Raw genomic sequence first — 19,477 nt, forward strand, 5'->3', positions numbered from 1 at the left:
TTTTTTTTTTGTATTTTTAGTAGAGATGAGGTTTCACTGTATTTGTCAGGCTGGTCTCAAACTCCTGACCTCAAATGACCCGTCCGCCTCATCCTCCCAAAGTGCTGGGAATACAGGTGTGAGCCACCGTGCCCAACGTGGATTATATATCAATAAAGCTGTTTTCTAAAATGTCCATGGTGTGTCAGAAGACTTTGCTCCTCACCTTCCATTTACTCGTTCAGATAAAAACCTTTCCCTGTAAGGAGATGTCCAAGGGCCCAGCTGCTCCAGCCAGAGGACAACTTCTTCTGCTGTCCATTTTGACACAGCTTTGTGGACCAGGAGGTCATGTTCAGATTCCTTGCTGCTCCAGTGATAGACAAGCAGGACCACCTGGGGAAAAGTGACAGGGACTTCAAACCATGGAGAGGCAGAGATGCCAGTTTCTAAATATGTGGCTGGGAGGCAGGGAAAGGAAGAGTCTGAGCTCATAGGAAATGACATGGAGTCTGCACACAGAAGCAGGGCAACACCACTGCCACAGAGAACTGGGGAGCACAGCTCTCCTTGGGTACCTCTCTCTGCTGATTGCTCGGCAGTGAGGGTACAGAGGTGAGAACAGGACTCATCTCAGGCGCCTGGAAGCAGCTGGCGCCTTGACTTCATCAACTTGCTCAACATAACTAACTAGTGTCTTTTCTATTGGAAAAACATTTAGATTTTTAATGCACAGAACTTTGAAAGAAAAAAGTCTTCACAATGGAATTTAGTTAACTGGTGTGTTCTTAAGATTGTATTACCAAGGAAGGCAGGGCACAATGGCTCATCCCTATAATCCCGGCACTTTGGGAGTCCAAGGCAGGTGGATCACTCGAGGTCAGCAGTTCCAGACCAGCCTGACCAACATGGTGAAATCCCATCTCTACTAAAAATACAAAAATTAGCTGGGTGTGGTGACGCATGTCTGTAATCCTAGCTACTCGGGAAGCTGAGGCAGGAGAAACGCTTGAACCCAGGAGGTGGAGGCTACAGTGAGCCAAGATGATGCCACTGAACTCCAGTCTAGGCAACAGGGCAAGAATTCATATTAAAAAAAAAAACAAAAAAAAAAAAACAAAAAACGGTGGCTCACGCCTGTAATCCCAGCACTTTGGGAGGCCAAGGTGGGCGGATCACGATGTCAGGAGATCAGACCTTCCTGGCCAATATGGTGAAACCTCATCTCTATTTAAAAAAAAAAAAAGAGAGAGAGAGATGTAATCTACATAAAATTCACACATTTGAAGTACAGAATCCATGGTTTTTAACGTGTTCACAAAAATGTATAATCATCACCACAGCTGGTTTTAAAACATTTTCATCACCCTAAAAGAACGCTTTTACCTAGATTGCACCATTGCACTCTAGCCTGGGCGACAGAGCAAGACTCTGTCTCAAAAAGAAAAAAAAATATATTTTATTACCAAGCCAGACTTGGTCTTGAATTCCAGTTCTACCACCTTTCTTCATTTACTAGGTACTATTAAATGATCTACCTGAGTAAGAAACATACCTGAAGAAATCACAGAACCCAGCAGATTTCAATGTATGCAGTGAATTACATGCAGTCACATCAATTGTTTAAGTGATTTCAACAGAACTGACTTCAGTGGCAATCAGGGGTTGAAGGGTGAGGTGTGGGGGACACAGAGGAACACAGCGATCGACTTACTGCCACTCCAGTTAAAGCTGTGAGCACACCAGAAAAAAATCCCCCTCCCCTCTGCTGATTCACTCGGCCTGTGCTGGGAGCTAAAGGAATCTGATCGTTTCCATATTTCTGAAAGGCTGCAAGACTTTGGACTATGTCATTATTCTGCTGAATGTCTTCAAGTCTCATCCTAATGGCATCAGGAAATAACTTTTCAATGGCATCCCTATGGAGAATAGAAAAAAAAAAAGGTGTAAAACTGGTAGTCAACATCTAATAACATATAGTTACCCTAGGAGAATTGACAAGAAATGTATTATCGTCCTGTCGGTAAAAGCAAAAAATTAGAAACAATCTATTGGGTTGTTTACTATTACTTTCTCTCTCTCTCTTTTTTTTTTTTGATGGAGTCTTGCTCTGTTGCCCAGGCTGGAGTGCAGTGGCACAGTCTTGGCTCACTGCAACCTCTGCCTCCTGGGTTCAAGCCATTCTCCTACCTCAGCCTCCTGAGTAGCTGGGATTACAGGCAGCTGACACCACGCCCGGCTAACCTTTTGTATTTTTAGTAGAGATGGGGTTTCACCATGTTGGCCAGGCTGCTCTCGAACTCCTGACTTCATGATCTGCCTGCCTCAGCCTCTCAAAGCGCTGGGATTATAGGCATGAGCCAATGCACCGGCCAGTTTTTGGTGTTTTTTTTTTTTTTTTTTTTTTTTTTGGAGACAGAGGCTGGAGTGCAATGGCCTGATCTCGGCTCACTGGCACACACCACCACACCCAGCTAACTCTTTTTTTTTTGTATTTTCAGTAGAGACAAGGTTTCACCATGGTGCCCAGGCTGGTATCAAACTCCTGAGCTCAGAAAATCTGCCCACCTCAGCCTCCCAAAATGCTGGGATTTCAGGCATGAGCCACTGTGCCTGGCTTAAAAATACTTTTAAACATACATGTGCCAGGCTGGGTGTGGTGGCTCACACCTATAATCCCAGTACCTTGGGGGGCCGAGGCAGGCGGATCACTTGAGGCCAGGAGTTCAGGACCAGCCAGGCCAACATGACAAAACCCTGTCTCTACTAAAAAAATACAAAAATTAGCCTGGCATAATGGCGCATGCCTGTAATCCCAGCTACTGAGGAGGCTGACACATGAGAATCACTTGAAGGAGGTGGAGGTTGCAGTAAGCTGAGATCATGTTTTTACTAAAAATACAAAAATCAACTGGGTGTGGTGGTGGGCACCTGTAATCCCAGCTACTCAGGAGGCTGAAGCAGGAGAATTGCTTGAACCTGGGAGAAGGAGGCTGTAGTGAGCTGGGATCGCACCAGCTGGGATCTCACTGTAGTAAGCTGGGATCGTTCTATTGCAGCCTGGGCAATAGAACGAGACTCTGTCTCAAAAAAGAGTACTTTTGAAAATCTGAGGTCAGGTGTGGTGACTCACGCCTGTAATCTCAGCATCGTAAGAGGCTTAGGCAGGAGGATCACTTGAGTTCAAGAAGACCAGCCTGGGCAACATAGTGAGACCTCATCTCTATTAAAAAGTTTTTTTTTTTTTTTTTTTTTTTTTAAGTATTTTTAAAAATCTGAACAAAAGCACAACTAAGTCATAACCGAAACTACTCTGGGGAAAAAGGAAGGAAAGGATTCTAAGATGGGAAAAGGAGGTGTCAAAGGGATCTTTAGTTTAATCAGTAATTTTCCAGTTTCTTTTTCTTTTTTTTTTTTGAGAAGGAGTCTCCCTCTGTTGCCAGGCTGGAGTGCCATGGTGCAATCTCAGCTCACTGCAACCTCTGCCTCCCTGGTTCAAGCAGTTCTCCTGCATCAGCCTCCTGAGTAGCTGGGATTACAGATATGCGCCACCACACCCTGCTAATTTTTGTATTTTTAGTAGAGACAGAGTTTCACCATGCTGGCAGGATGGTCTCGATCTCCTGACCTCGTGATCCACCTGCCTTCACCTCCTAAAATGCTGAGATTACAGGCATGTGCCACCACGCCCAGCCAATTTTCCACTATTTTTAAAAGAAGGGCCCAGGCCAGGCACGGTGGTTCATGCCTGTAATCCCAGCACTTTGGAAGGCCAAGATGGACGGGTCACTTGAGGTCAGGAATTTGAGACCAGCCCGGGCAAAATGGTGAAACCCCGTCTCTAGTAAAAATCCAAAAATTGGCCGGGCGCGGTGGCTCAAGCCTGTAATCCCAGCACTTTGGGAGGCCGAGGCGGGTGGATCACGAGGTCAAGAGATCGAGACCATCCTGGTCAACATGGTGAAACCCCGTCTCTACTAAAAATACAAAAAATTAACTGGGCATAGTGGCGCGTGCCTGTAATCCCAGCTACTCAGGAGGCTGAGGCAGGAGAATTGCCTGAACTCAGGAGGCGGAGGTTGCGGTGAGCCGAGATCGCGCCATTGCACTCCAGCCTGGGTAACAAGAGCGAAACTCCGTCTCAAAAAAAAAAAATTAGCTGGGCATGGTGGCACACGCCTGTAGTCCCAGCTACTCGGGAGGCTGAGGCAGGAGAATTGCTTGAATCCAGGAGGCGGAGGTTGCGGTGAGCCGAGATCGCGCCATTGCACTCCAGCCTGGGTAACAAGAGCGAAACTCTGTCTCAAAAAAAAAAAAAAAAAATCCAAAAATTAGGCCAGGTAAGGTGGCTCACGCCTGTAATCCTAGCACTTTGTGGGGCCAAGGCAGATGGATCACCTGAAGTCGGGAGTTCAAGACCAGCTTGACCAAAATGGAGAAACCCCTTCTCTACTGAAAATACAAAATTGGCCAGGCAGGGTGGCTCACGCCTGTAATCCCAGCACTTTAGAAGGCCGAGGAGGGCGGATCACAAAGTCAGGAGATCGAGACCATCATGGTCAACATGGTGAAACCTATCTCTACTAAAATACAAAAATTAGCTGGGTGTGGTGGCATGCACCTGTAGTCCCAGCTACTAGGGAGGCTGAGGCAGGAGAACTGCTTGAACCCAGGAGGTGGAGGTTGCAGTGAGCCGAGACTACGCCACTGCACTCCAGCCTGGCACCTGGTGACAGAGTAAGACTCTGTTTCAAAAAAAAAAAAAAATAGCTGGGCGTGGTGGCACATGCCTGTAATCCCAGCTACTTGGGAGGCTGAGGCTGGAGAATCACTTGAACCCAAGATGCAGAGGCTGCAGTAAGGTGAGATCACACCATTGCACTCCAGCCTGGGCAACAAGAGCAAAACTCACCGGGCACGGTGGCTTAAGCCTGTAATTCTAGCACTTTGGGAGGCCGAGGTGGGTGGATCACCTGAGGTCAGGAGTTCAAAACCAGCGTGGCCATCATGGTAAAACCCCATCTTTAAAAAAAAAAAAACAAAACACAAAACTCAGTCTCAAAAAAACAAAACAAACCAGAAATTAGCTGAGTGTGGTGGTGGGCGCCTGTAATCCCAGCTACTCAGGAGGCTGAAGCAGGAGAATCACTTGAACCTGGGAGGTGAAGGTTGCAACGAGCCAAGACTGCACCATTGGACTCCAGCCTGGGTGACAGAGCGAGACTTCATCTTAAAGAATACAAACAATGAGAGAGAGAGAGAGGGAAAGAGTGAGTGTGTACGTGTGTGTGTGTGTGTGGAGAGAGAGAGAGAGCAAGTGCTTATGTTAAATTCAATTTATAAGAAGGGAAAAAAGCAAAATTCAGTAATAAGAGAAAGACCAACTATCAGCTTATAATGTAGGGCTCTTTATTTTCAGTTATATACAAAGAACCCTCCTCTAATTTAAGATTAAATTTAACCTTCAGCTAAAGCAAGACTGACAGGTAAGAACAAAGTGTAAACACATCTTCAGTGAAAAGGTTGGGTTCATGGAACTTTCTAATACTTTATTGAAATCAAGAAGGCCACGTGCATTGCCAAGACAATAGAAGAGGGGAAGAGGATTTAAGCCTCAGAGACTTCACAAGTACATTACCAGCCAAGGAAGCAAAAAAAAAAACAACCTATCTGAAAGGTGGCTTTGGCAATGTGATGTTATACATGAGAAATTCTATTAATGTGATTAACTGGAACTGAGGTTAAAGATTATGAATATCAGCATCAAATCAGTTATTCACAATTGTACAGTTACATCATTTGCTTGCTTGCTTTCCTTTTTTTTTTTAATTTTTTTTGAGACAGGGTCTTGCTCTGTTGCCCAGGCTGGAGTGTAGTGGTGTGGGCTCACTGCAGCCTCTACCTCCCAGGTTGAAGCAATCCTCCCACCTCAGCCATCTGCATAGCTGGGGCTACAGGCATGTGCCACCATACCTGGCTAACTTTTAAAACTTTCTGTAGAGATGAGGACTCACCGTTTTGCCCAGGCTGTTTTTACATTCCCAGTATCAAGCAATTTTCCTGCCTCAGCTTCCCAAAGTGTTGGGATTACAGGTGTGAGCCACTCGTCTGGCCTTTATATGACAGGGTCATAAGCAATGGTCTGCTAACCAGACTTTCTTTCCTTCATTCATAATAAACAACTTAAAAAGTCATGTTCATCTATGAAGAAGGGAATCTGGATTTCCAGCTCCTTGAGCTCCCTAATTCATATTCCAGCAGATCCACTATGACCCCAAGGAGGTGAGCTCCAAGTCTGTGACCTTTCAAACACTGCTGCTCCCATTAAGAGAAAGCCCATTGGCCGGACATGGTGGCTCACACCAAAGTAATCCCAGCACTTTGGGAGGCTGAAGTGGGAGGATCACTTGAGATGAGGAGTTTGAGACCAGTCTGGGCAACATAGTCAGACCCCATTTCTGTTAAAAAAAAAAAAGAAAAGAAAAGAAAAGAAAAAGCAGGCAGGGAATGGTGGCTCATGCCTGTAATCCCAGCACTTTGGGACACCAAGGCAGTGGATCATGAGGTCAGGAATTCAAGACCATCCTGGCCAACATGGTGAAACCCTGTCTCTACTAAAAATACAAAAATCAGCCAGGTGTGGTGGCATGCGCCTGTAATCCTATAATCCCAGCTACTCAGGAGGCTGAAGCAGGAGAATCACTTGAATGCGGGAGGCAAAAGTTGCAGTGAGCCGCTGAGATCACGCCACTGCACTCCAGCCTAAGGGACAGAGCGAGACTCCGTCTCAAAACAAAACAAAACAAGAGCGAAACCACATTTTATGGGCTGTCTGTGCTAACAATACAGGCTGAGCATTACCTGAGGAGAATGTTGACTTTGGGGAAACCTTCCCATTTTTCTCTGCATTCTGGACATTCTGTTTTCTTTGAAGACGCCCACCATAAAGCAAGGCAATGACGGCAGAAGCTGTGCCCACAGTTCAAGGTGGTGGGGTTAACCAGGATGTCGTAACAGCAGTGGCAAGAAAATTCACTAACAGAAATCTGAGGGCCGGTGCTTTTGAGAGGGTCATCTTTCTCAAGGTCCACTGTGTTCAGATAGTATTTCTGAGGTTCCTCCATTTCTTAGCAAATTCTGGGATCCACAGACATAGAAAATTTCAGATGTAGAAAACTGCTGCAAAACATCATTAATCTAGAAAAAAAAAGTGACAAAAATAAGACAAATAGTTTGAAGAGTAGTTAAAAGTATTGTCATTCTATTAAAGCTCTAATTTTTTAGGAGGGGCACAGGAGGCTTTCTGGTAGAGACCAGAAAACCTTCTAAACAAATTCTAAAGGAGTTGTAATACTAAAGCTCTAATTTTTATTAATTCATTAATTCTCACCAAGGCTGTAGTCCAGTGGTGCAATCGCAGCTCACTGTAGCCTTGACTCCCCAGGCTCAGATGATCCTTCCTCCTCAGCCTCCTGAGTAGCTGGGTCTACAGGTGTGTACCACTACACTCGGCTAAATTTTTCTATTTTTAGTAAAGATGTGGTTTCACCACATTGCCCAGGCTGAAACTCTAATTTTTAAATGTGACAAATTTGATTTATTAAAATCCACATACCATAAAGCACATAATCAGCACTGAATTTCTAGCCTATTTGTTATAATTTTCAAAAGTAGTAAAGCAAAATGACACATGTAGTAGAAGGTTCAATAGACTCAAAGGATGTGGGCAGAAAACTCTGAATCCTTCTCCTTCACTATTTCCTTAGAAAATAAAATTTCCTTGGTCTCAGTATTCTCAATTAAATTTCCCTTTCTTTTTTGAGACAGAGTCTCACTCTGTGGCCCAGGCTGGAGTGCAGTGGCGCGATCTTGGCTCACGTCAACCTCCACCTCCCGGGTTGAAGCAATTCTGCCTCAGCCTCCTGAGTAGCTGGGATTACAGGTGCCTGCCACTGGGCCCAGCTAATTTCTGTATTTTTAGTAGAGATGGTTTTCGCCATGTTGGCCAGGCTGGTCTTGAACTCCTGATCTCAGGTGATCCACCCTCCTCAGCCTTTCCAGGTCTATGATTTTAAATAAACCAGCTTCTTGGCCTGGCAAAATGTCTGGGGTTGGTAACAACAGATATGCTTCCTGTAAATAACACTTCTTTTATGCACACAAATCTGTCTTCCCATTAGGCAATCATATTTTATAAATATTTGACTTCAGAGGCTCTAATGGAAGCAATTCCAAGAAATGAGTGAAGACTTGTTTTCCAGCTGTGCCAGGCCAAATCTGCCTTGGCTCAATAATACCCTTTTCCCCCAAATCAACCCAAACATGCAACTCATGCCCTCTGGATCCAGCCAGCTCAGCGCCACAGAAACATGCTAATGTTACTAATATGCAAATGACAAAGGACCATGCTCTTCTTGTTTTCATCTGGGTCGTCGATTTTTTTGTTTGTTTTTGAGAGGTAGTATGACACAGAAGATCCTGGAGAGAGGTAGTATGACACAGAAGATCTTGGAGTTAGACTCCTAACTCCCCAAGTCCCTAGCTCTGTGACTGTGCAGAAGTTACTCGAGCTCGCCAATTAAGTTTCTTCAACTGTGAAATGCTGGTCACAGTACATAAACCATCAATATTTCTTGTGAGGATTAGAGACAGTAAAGGAAAGTGACTCAGAATTTGTATGGTGCAAATACGGGCTATAGAAATGATATTCATACTATCACTGGTGAGTTTCTCAATCTTGCTATTGTGAAGGAAAAGAAAGAAAATCGCTTTCCGTTGCACTCACTGACCATGCAGGGAAGGGCTCACACTTCTTGCTCTGGAGGCACAGTGGTAAGGAACACAGGTCCCACAGCTGGGCTGGCCTGGGTTCTCACCTCACCTCTGCCATTTACCAGCGGTGAGCCTCAGCTGCTCGTGTATACATGGGGGACTGTGATAGTACTTAACCACAGTGGGAGGTTTGCAGCAGTAAATAAGAGAATGCCTCTAGGTTTCTGGACAAGCAAAAAGAAAAAAAAGAGAATGTGAGTCAAGTGCCTAGTACAAAGCCTGGCACATGGCAATTCTACCATAAATGGTAGCACTGACTTTTATTTTATTTTTAATTTATTATTTTTTTTTTGACACAAGAGTTTTGCTCTTGTTGCCCAGGCTGGAGTGCAATAGCTGGATCTCAGCTCACTGCAACCTCTGCCTCCTAGGTTCAAGCAATTCTCCTGCCTCAGTCTCCTCAGTAGCTGGGATTACAGGCATGCACCACCACGTCTGGCTAATTTTGTATTTTTAGTAGAGACAGGGTTTAACATGTTGGTCAGGTTGGTCTTGAACTCCTAACCTCGGGTGATCCGCCTGCCTTAGCTTCCCAAAGTGCTGGGATTACAGGTGTGAATAACTGAGCCTGGCCCAATTCACTTTATTTCTAAAATACAGCAATTGGAGAATTTTATCACCCTTCATAGGGTACAAAATTTTACATAGTACATAAAAACACCATATTTTAAATAAACAAATCTAGAAATAGAGAACAGAAGACAAAGAGTTAGTAGTAGGTGTGTTTAATTGGGGAGGATCACGAGTGACTTTTTGGTTTTGGTTTTCGGCATTTCCTAGTTGTTTTTTAATGGAAATGTATGATTTTTATAATAATTGTAAAAAAATACATACAGTTGTGAAAAATATATATTACTTGTGGCCAAACATAGTGGGAGAGCTTCAACTCAGGGAATAAACACGGCTAAATTTTAAGTCCCATGTTAAAAGTGGAATGGAGACTACTCATCCAAGCAATAAAAAGATAATTAGGTTTGGCCAGGCGTGGTGGCTCAAGCCTGTAATCCAAGCACTTTGGAGGCCAAGGCGAGCGGATCACCTGAGGTCGGGAGTTCAAGACCAGCCTGACCAACATGGTGAAATCCCATCTTAAAAAAAAAAAAGAAAAAAAAAGATAATTAGGTGAAGATAAGATAAACATAAATTTTAAAAATATAACTAAATTAATAAATCTAGTCACAGTAAAAGATGATCATAAAGATGGGAGCAATTGGCCAGGCACAGTGGCTCACGCCTGTAATCCCAGCACTTTGGGAGGCTGAGGCAGGCGGATCACCTGAGGTCAGGAGTTCGAGACCAGCCTGGCCAACATGGTGAAACCCCGCCTCTACTAAAATACAAAAATTAGTTGAGTGTGGTGGCGGGTGCCTGTAATCCTAGCTACCCGGGAGGCTGAGGCACGAGAATGGCACCATTGCACTCCAGCCTAGGTGACACAGCGAAACTCCATCTCAAATTAAAAAAAAAAAAAAGAGAAGAAACTGCATGAAGTTTGATTACTTCTTAGGAGTTTTGCTAGTTTCATTTCTCCCTAAATTCAAAAAGCAAAAGCTAACAGTGATAGGGTCTACATCCACAAACAAAACCAAAGAATCTTTTCTGTTATAATACTTGCCTGTATGTATTTGGGTTACTTACACAAATTTCAAAAAGCAGGACTTTTGGGGCCGGGCGCGGTGGCTCACGCCTGTAATCCCAGCACTTTGGGAGGCCGAGGCGGGTGGATCAAGAGATCAAGAGATCGAGACCATCCTGGTCAACATGGTGAAATCCCGTCTCTACTAAAAAAAAATATAAAAAATTAGCTGGGCATGGTGGCGCGTGCCTGTATTCCCAGCTACTTAGGAGGCTGAGGCAGGAGAATTGCTTGAACCCAGGAGGCGGAGGTTGCGGTGAGCCGAGATCGTGCCATTGCACTCCAGCCTGGGTAACAAGAGCGAAACTCCATCTCAAAAAAAAAAAAAAAAAAGCAGTACTTTTAAAGGAAGGAAGTACCTCTTCAGGGATAAAATCTAGTGCTGACACCAAAGTTACAAGCTGTAGTTTTCTGATTTGGGTAAAAACACCCTCCCGCACTGGCAATAATTAAAGGCCTCTTTGAGAAGGCTTACAGCTCCTAAGAATGTTTACAGCTGTTCTCCAGAAACGCGGCTAGCTCTCAGCAGCAGCCTGCAGGCCTTAGGAGCAGCTCTCAGCTACTGTTGTCTTCACTGTTTTCCCTGTCTCAAAGGCTCGAAAGATAAGGGGTAGAAGCAGAAATGGACAGAATTACGGGGAGCAGAATCATTCTATTCCCACCCCTTGTGCTCCATTCATATGGATATACTTCTGTTCAGGAAATTACAACTGTTTTTTTTTCTTTTTTTTTTTTTTAAAGACAAGGTTTCACCATGTTGGTCAGGCTGGTCTTGAACTCCCGACCTCAGGTGATCCGCCCGCCTTGGCCTCCAAAGTGCTTGGATTACAGGCGTGAGCCACCATGCCCAGCCTACAACTGTTAATTACTCAGTTCACTTGATCTTAGCCAAAAGGTGGAGGGAGAAGCAATAATCAGTTCAAAAACGAATGGGAAGAATGCCTGGGTTTGGGAAAATCTACAAAACAGCAAACAAACCAGTTTACAAACGATAGAACACCATAGAACTGAAGAGTACAGCAAAACCTCTGGAGTTCCCATAGGGACTGAGTCATTCTGAAGAGCTGAGGTTCCTGAAGAAAAAGTTGGGTCTTCAACCGGAATTTGGAGAGATGCCTCGGGAAGTCTGAATTCTGTGCCACGCTTGTGTTTATGTATGGTACATGCATGTTCCTGGAAGGCAGTCTATAGGGTTTATTAGGCTCTCAGAAGGGGCCAGAGGAGGTTAAGAGATACTGTTGATCTATTGGGATAAGACAGTCTTAATGTGCAACACCTTTCTGCCTCTTGCAGTGATTACAAGGAAGCAGGTGAGTCTCACCACGGTGACACACCATTATCATCATCATCATCATCATCATCCATCTTCTGTGTCCCAGAACAGTCTTACCACCAGCAGCCATGGCCCTACTGGGGCAACATCTGGCCTGCAGGCAGGCTTTCCTTCACCTGGTGTTTTTCTCCCTTTTCCTTTTAAATTAAATGTGGCGCCAGCATTTACAGAAAAAAAAAATGTGATTTGACATAAAAATTTAGATTCCTGGCTTCTCTTGGAAAACAAAACAACAACAACAACAACAACAAAAACGGAGATCTGACAACGCTGGAATTGCATCATGCATGACAAGACCAGTTCGAGCTAAGGAACTCAGCAGCCATGCCAGGGTCATCTTGCTATATTCCTCTCCCACCTGTCCTTTCCAGTTCTGTTATCCACCTGACCCCCGAGGTTTCATCCCCTGTCCCATAATGTGACGCCTTCTTCCAAGTGTACTAATGGATATATGGTTGTTTCCTGGCAGTTTGGCTTTAGGCTAGCTAGCTTTTGAAGTTCTGTTAACTTAGAGCTTTCCTCTGTCTCTCTCTTTTTTTTTTTTTTTTGAGATAGGTCCCACTCTGTCGCCCAGGCTGGAGTGCCGTGGTGAGATTGTGGCTCACTGTAGCCTTGACCTCCCCAAGCTCATGTGATCCTCCTGCCTTAGCCTCCTATGTAGCCTGGACTAGTTTTGTGCAGAGATGGGGTTCTGCTATGTTGCCTAGGCTGATCTTAAACTCCTGAACTCAAGCAATCTGCCTACCTTGGCCTCTGAAAGTGCTGGGGTTACAGGTGTGCCTGGCCAGAGCTTTCCCCTCTTGATTTCTTTTTTTTTTTCTTTTTTTATTGTATTTACTCATTGACCAGAATAAACCATCCTCTCTTGATTTCATGTCAGGTCATTACTTATCATTGTTGGCAAAACTGGTAGGAAACAACTGTCATAATCTCTGAGGATTTGGACAATTCCAAGATATCTCATCAAGATGACCTTCTCTGTTTTTCCTGAAGACATGCCTAACTGACAAAACACAAGGATCCTTAAATCCGTAAAAGAAAAGGAAGGGCTGGGAACATACACAATCTCTCAGTGATGCATGTAACTAAAGAACTTGTTTCTGGCAAGGCAAGGTTCAGAAACCTCAAACAGAATACAATTTGTGCACTTCCTGCAGGCGGCAAAACCCAGCTCTCCCATTAATATAAGAGAAACATTTCCAGTCACTTACTGTATAAAACATCGTGTTTTCAAACTCCAGCTAGATTTTCTTTCTGGACAGGATCGAAACCAGCAGGGCAAAGGTGACTTAGCTTACCTGATACTGACTTGCTGCCTAGACCTTGAAGCCCTGTGATTCACTGCCTTGAGTGGTGTTGGGTAACATGAGGGCGGGGGCTATCCTGGCTCTCGCTGGAACCTGTCCTCTTTATTTTTCTTGTGGCGTATATTCAAGGACCCATCCTGTACTACACTCTAGATGTTCAGCAACTCAGATAGCTATCAAAAACTATGAGTAGTTATCAAGTTACCCACACCTTAACTATTGGGTTTTGTTTGTTTTTAGTCTTTTATTTTATTTTATTTTATTGAGACTGAGTCTTACTGTATCACCAAGGCTGGAGTGCAGTGGCACGATCTCAGCTCACGGCAACCTCTGCCTCCCAAGTTCAAGCGATTCTCTTGTCTCAGTCTCCAGAGTTGCTGGGATTACAGGCACCTGCCACCATGCCCAGCTAATTTTTGTATTTTTACCAGAGACGGGGTTTCACCATGTTGCCCAGGCTGGTCTCAAACTCCTGACCTCAGGTGATCCACCCACCTCAGCCTCCCAAAGTGCTGGAATTACAGGTGTGAGTCACCACACTGGCCTGTTTTTAGTCTTTTAAAATACTTCTTCAAAAAAACAGAGACTAGGCTGGGTGCAGTGGCTTACGCCTGTAATCCCAGCACTTTGGGAGGCCGAGGCGGACAGATCACAAAGTCAAGAGATCGAGACCATCCTGGTCAACATGGTAAAACCCCATCTCTACTAAAAAATACAAAAACTAGCTGGCTGTGGTGGCGCATGCCTGTAGTCCCAGCTACTCGGGAGGCTGAGGCAGGAGAATTGCTTGAACCTGGAGGCAGAGGTTGCAGTGAGCCAAGATTGTGCCACTGCACTCCAGCCTGGCACCTGATGACAGAGCAAGACTCTGTCTCAAAAACAAAACAAAACAAAACAAAAAAAACCCAGAAACTAGGCCAGGCATTGTGGGTCACGCCTACAATCCCAGCAATTTGGGAGGCAGAGTCTGGCAGATTGCCTGAGGTCAGGAGTTTGAGACCAGCCTGGCCAACATGGCAAAATCTCATTTCTACACTTGATCTTAGCCAAAAGGCCGAGAAGCGATAAATCTCATTTCTAAAAAAATACCAAAAAAAATTAGGCATGGTGGTGTGTGCCCGTGGTCCCAGCTACTCGGGAGGCTATGGCAGGAGAATCGCTTGAGCCGGGGAGGTGAAGGTTGCGATGAGTTGAGATCACGCCACTGCACTTCAGCCTGGGCAGCTTCTGCCTGGGAAACAGCAAGACTGTCTCAAAAAAAAAAAAAGAAAAGAAAAAGAAAAAGAAAAAGATACGAGGTCTCACTGTCTCACTATGTTGCCCTTGAACTCCTGAGCTCAAGCAGTCCTCCTGCCTCAGCCTCCCAAAGTGCTAGCATTACAGGTGTGAGCTGCCATGCCCGGTCTAAGTATTAGTTTTAAGGTATTCTTATCCCAGCACTTCGGGAGGCCAAGGTGAGTGGATTGCCAGGACTTCAAGATCAGCTTGGGCATCATGGTCAAACCCTATCTCTACAAAAAAAATACAAAAATCAGCCAGGCGTGGTGGCGTGCACCTGTAGTCCCAGCTATTTGGGAGGCTGAGATGGGAGGATCACCTAAGCCCAGGGAACGAAGTCAAAGCTGTAATGAGCTATGATCGTGCCACTTCATTACAGCCTGGGAAATAGACCATGACCCTGTCTCAAAATATACTTTAATATATATTGCTCTTATGCTTTCTACACACTATTTCAGTGATGTCTTTGCCTCTCCAACCAAATCCTAAGTTTCCTAAGGAAAGGAACCAACCCACTGAATTCTATCATCGTACCTGAGAGTGGCTGACACAAAGCTGGGCTCTACATATTTGTAGATGAAAATCAAGTCAATAAACAGTTGACTTCCTATCACAGTACTATGGTTCTTAATACTTCAATAAGAGTCACCCAGGAAGTTTGGTTAATCTGAACAAGGATGTTTGGGAGAGAGACCCAGGAACGTATATTTTAAACGAGTCCTTCAGAAAATTCTTAGGCACACAGAAGTTTGGGAACTAGAGAACTGTTACATACAAATGTATGTATGTCTTACATAAGATATGGGTATGGTGTTAACAAAACAAAGTTCAAATCACATTTCCGGTCCTCTTTCCACCAATCAATCCTTTCTCCATTGCCTGAGTCATCCTCCCAGTCTGATTAAGTCCCTTATTTGTTCAAAATCTTCCCCACTACAAGAAAATAAAACCCACAGTGGTAAGCTAATCATTGTTTCTTTACAGTCCACTAGCAATAAACATAACTAACTTAGAGCCCAAACTCTGGGACCAGAATGAGTTAAAATCCCAGTTCCACCAATTATTAGTTGCATGATACCAGAAGAGTCACCTAACCTTTCCGAGCCTCTGGTACCTCATCTGTAAAATGGGAATCTTAGTTGTACCTGCCTGAGTTGTTGAAAGGATTAAATGAATATATGCACAGCATTTAAAAGAGTGCTGGGCACACAGTAAGTGCCCATGTCAATGTTACCTATTACTATCACTGTGATTTTCCCTTCTTACTTCCCTGCTCACACTACACTGTAGTCCTACCTATTAATTCCTGTTCCTTGGGCATTTTTTTGTGTGTGTGTGAGAAAGGGTCTTGCTCTGTTGCCCAGGCTGGAATGCAGTAGCACGATCTCGGCTCACTGCAATCTCCACCCCCAGGACTCAAGTGATCCTCTTGCCTCAGTCTCCTGAGTAGCTGGGACTACAGGCGCATACACCCACTCCAGACTGATTTTTCTATATATTTTTTTGTTGTTGAGACAGGGTTTCACCATGTATCCCAAGCTGATCTTCAACACCTGAGCCCAAGCAATCTGCCCTCCTTGGCCTCCCAAAGTGCAGGGATTTCAGGTGTGAGCCACAGCGTCCAGCCTTGGGCATTTTTCCTTATCCTTACACTGTTCCCTTCATCTGTAACACAGTTTCACAATATTGCTGGGTCAAAAGTATCCAACTGAAAAGACCCAAATCAACTGTCTCTTAAAAGTCTTTAATGACTAACTCCCCCAACACCCAAATTAATCTTTCTTGTCTCTGTCCATTAGTATAACTCTTTCATTTGTGTATATTTTCTCATCTCCTGGACTATAATTTCTCATTAGAGAGGTTGGTAGAGTTGAAACAGTATAGTCTTAGGAGTGACACTAATCTGGGTTCAAATCTGGTCACAATTTATTCTTCCTAAACTTCGTGTTTCTCACTGATCTCATCTAGGATAATCCTGTCAACTTCAAAGGGCTATTGGGAGGTTTCCTCTTTTTTTTTTTTTTTTTTTTCTGAGACAGAGTCTCACTCTGTCTCCCAGGCTGGAATGCAGTGGTGCCATCTCGGCTCACTGCAACCTCCGCCTCCCAGGTTCAAGCGATTCTCATCCTTCAGCCTCCTGAGTAGCTGGGATTTCAGGCATGCGCCACTGCACCTGGCTGATTTTTATATTTTAGTAGAGGTCAGGCTGGTCTCAAATTCCTGACCTCCTGATCCACCCGCCTCGGCCTCCCAGAGTGCTGGGATTACAGGTGTGATCCCAGGTGGGATCTCGCGCCCAGCTGGGAGGTTTACTTTTTTTTTTTTTTTTTTTTAAAAAGACAGGGTTTCATCATGTTGGTCAGGCTGGTCTTGAACTCCCGGTCTCAGGTGATCCGCCCACCTTGGCCTCCAAAGTGCATGGATTACAAGCATGAGCCACCACGCTCGGCCCGGAGGTTTACTTTTAAAATAATTTTTAAAGAGACAGTGTCTCTCTATGTTGCCTAGGTTGGTCTGGTCTCCTGGGCTCAAGGGAGCTTCCCACTTATGCCTCCCAAACTGCTGGGACTACAGGCGTGAGCTGCGGAGCCCCGCCCTGCTGTGAGGTTTCCTTGACAAACTATAAATAGGTAGTCAAAGAGTTTGCTGTGTGGCTGACGGGCATTATTAACAGAATTATCAATAGCAGCATTTATTGAGTGATGGCTACACACTTAGTGCCAATGCCAAACGCTGGAGCCAAAAAGCAAACAAACAGAACTGCCCTAGAGAAATACAATTTTTTCCATCAAGTTTATGTATATGGAAACGCAGAGCACATCTGTCAGGATACACTCAGGCTGGGTGTTGACAAAACAGCAGCGACAAAAACAAAACCACCCCATCAGCACGTGCAGTCCTTGCCGGCTCGGGGGTGTGCCCTGAGAGCAAAGCTCTTCCCTATTGGCCATTCGGAGCGTGACATCAAGACCACCCCCAAAGGACCGACCAATGGGCTTCGGCAGGGAGGACCCAACGGTGACAACTGAGGGCTTAACAGCTGCCTCCTGCTCCGCCAAAGATCCACGTTTAGATACAACCTGACTCTCATTTGTCGCCCCCTCTCGCCAGCTTTTTCAAGAAAAGAAAATTCCCGGCCGGGAGCGGTGGCTCACGCCTGTAATCCCAGCACTTTGGGAGGCCGAGGCGAGCGGATCACGAGTTCAGGAGTTCGAGACCAGCCTGACTAACATGGTAAAACCTTGTCTCTACTAAAAATACAAAAATCAGCTGGGCATGGTGGCGAGCGCCTGTGTAATCCCAGCTACTTAGGACGCTGAGGCAGGAGAATCGCTTGAACCTGGGAGGCGGAGGTTGCAGTGAGCCGAGATCGCGCCACTGCACTCCAGCCTGGGGGACAGAATGAGAGTCCGTCTCAGAAAAAAAAAAAAAAAAGGAAAAAGAAAATTCCCGTTTGCACAAGTTATTTCCGAGCCGCAAGGCGCAGAATCACAAGAGCTGAGTTCTTGCCTGACCCCAGTATGCCTTTGGGGTTTCACTTTCTCTCTTCTGCGCTTCGGTCACCCTATTTTAAAGAGTGGGCACAATCGCTCCGCCTTGGGCCAGGAACGTGCCTCGCCAATTAGACCGTAAGCTCAGCCTGGCGACTATCAGGAGCCTCATCAAGTCTGGCCCGGCTGCTGCAGGGTGCGGCACGCGCTCCTGGCAGGCAGGCGCCCAGTGGTCCCCCTCCAAGGTGTTTAGAAGCGATACCTCCTCCTTCCCACCCAAGGGAGCCCCTGGAACGAGTGGCTCTGACCCTGACCCCCTAAAGGACGCAGGCGAGGCCCAGCCACCGGCTGTGCGGACATGGGGCTCTCGGGAAGGGATAGGGCAGTTGGCCAAGCTGAGGTCTGCACCCCGCGGTCAGGACTGGGGATGCTCAGGACTCCGGCCTGTGTGAGGGAGGCCCGCGCGCCTCCTCCGATCCTGCCCGGGCGGCTCCGCAGAGGACTGACGCTGAGTCTTCCACATCACGCCTCGAAATCAAGTCCGGGTCGCCCCCTCAGCCCCCCCCCCCCAGCCGTGCCGCGGCTTACCATTCCACTTGTCCCGGGGCCCACTCGGCCATTATCCCTTGCCCGGACCCCCCGCGGGAGCAGAGGAAGAGGTAGAGGCTTTCGCTACCGGAAGTAACTTAGGACCGACTTCGGGTGAAAATGCCCCGGCCTTGCGACCATAGAGGAGAGGCCGCTCTCCTTTCCCTACCCCCTCAACTCCGCGACCTCCCCGATGCCTAGAGCGGCCTCTCCCCTCCGGAGGAAGGGGCGCATGCGTAACACCACCGGTTCCGCCCCTTCCTCTTCACCCACAGACCAAGGGCTGGTGTCGGAAGTTACACCCCGAAGGGTGACGGGTGTGTGTCGCTGTCCGCTCCTCCTGGCGGCCGTTTTTGTATCCGGAGGATACAAGCTTTGCCCAGAAATTAAAATAATATTACAATACCGCACGGTACGCTGCACAGTTATTTTTTGCCTTCACATTTTATGCAGAAAATCACAGGGCTGTAAGTTCAATTTGCGGTGTTAGGAATCGAAATTAAGTGACTTTTATTTCTATTGAAATTTTTTTTTGTAGGGATGGGGTCTCGCTATGTTTTCCAGGCTGGTCTTGAACATCTGGCCTCAAGGGTTCCTCCTGCCTGAGCCTTCCAAAGTGCTGAGATTACAGGCGTGAGCCACCTCGCACAGCCTGAAATGATTTTATCACCACGTTTCGCCCCTTCCTAGAGTCTAGGTCACAGCGTCTAGAACTTAGGCTGATTACCTTGTTTTGTTTTGTTGTTCTTGTTTGTTTTTGAGGTAGAGTCTCGCTGTTGCCCGGCTGGCGTACACTGGCGCGGTCTCGGCTCACTGCAACCTCCGCCTTTCGGGTTCAAGCTATTCTCCCACCTCAGCCTCCTGAATAGTTGGGACTACAGGCGTACACAACCACGCCTGGCTCAGTTTAAAATTTCATTTTGTTTTTGTAGAGACAGGGTGTCCCTCTGTTCCTCAGGCTGGTCTGGAACTCCTGGACTCAGGTGATGCTCCTGCCTCAGCCCCCCATAACACTGAGATTACAGGTGTAAGC

At 46.0% G+C, this 19,477-nt stretch overlaps 1 protein-coding gene and 1 non-coding gene across 4 annotated transcripts in view; both read right to left on the reverse strand.

The window, feature by feature from the left end:
- The window catches only part of BFAR (bifunctional apoptosis regulator), a 49,957-nt gene extending 31,335 nt beyond the window's left edge, over window positions 1–18,622 (reverse strand). For 2 of the 3 annotated variants that reach the window (XM_064362482.1, XM_064362483.1), the window contains exons 1-4: window positions 18,445–18,622; window positions 6,841–7,176; window positions 1,694–1,898; window positions 206–375 (exon numbers count right to left, since the gene is read on the reverse strand). In XM_064362482.1, the coding sequence (XP_064218552.1) occupies window positions 206–375; window positions 1,694–1,898; window positions 6,841–7,103 (638 nt within the window). In that variant the 5' untranslated portion in view covers window positions 7,104–7,176; window positions 18,445–18,622. Of the gene's footprint in view, window positions 1–205; window positions 376–1,693; window positions 1,899–6,840; window positions 7,177–18,444 lie in introns of those variants that run through there. The other variant, XM_064362484.1, reaches the window with a different exon arrangement.
- Window positions 7,274–7,335, reverse strand: LOC135269132 (U7 small nuclear RNA). Its single transcript, XR_010337440.1, has one exon. It is a non-coding gene; the product is annotated as a U7 small nuclear RNA (small nuclear RNA).
- Window positions 18,623–19,477: the final 855 nt, after the last annotated feature.

The sequence above is a fragment of the Aotus nancymaae genome, unplaced genomic scaffold (assembly GCF_030222135.1).
Source record: "Aotus nancymaae isolate 86718 unplaced genomic scaffold, 86718_ANA_hifiasm-v0.15.2.pri h1tg000049l, whole genome shotgun sequence".
In the NCBI taxonomy this organism is placed as follows: Eukaryota; Metazoa; Chordata; class Mammalia; order Primates; family Aotidae; genus Aotus; species Aotus nancymaae.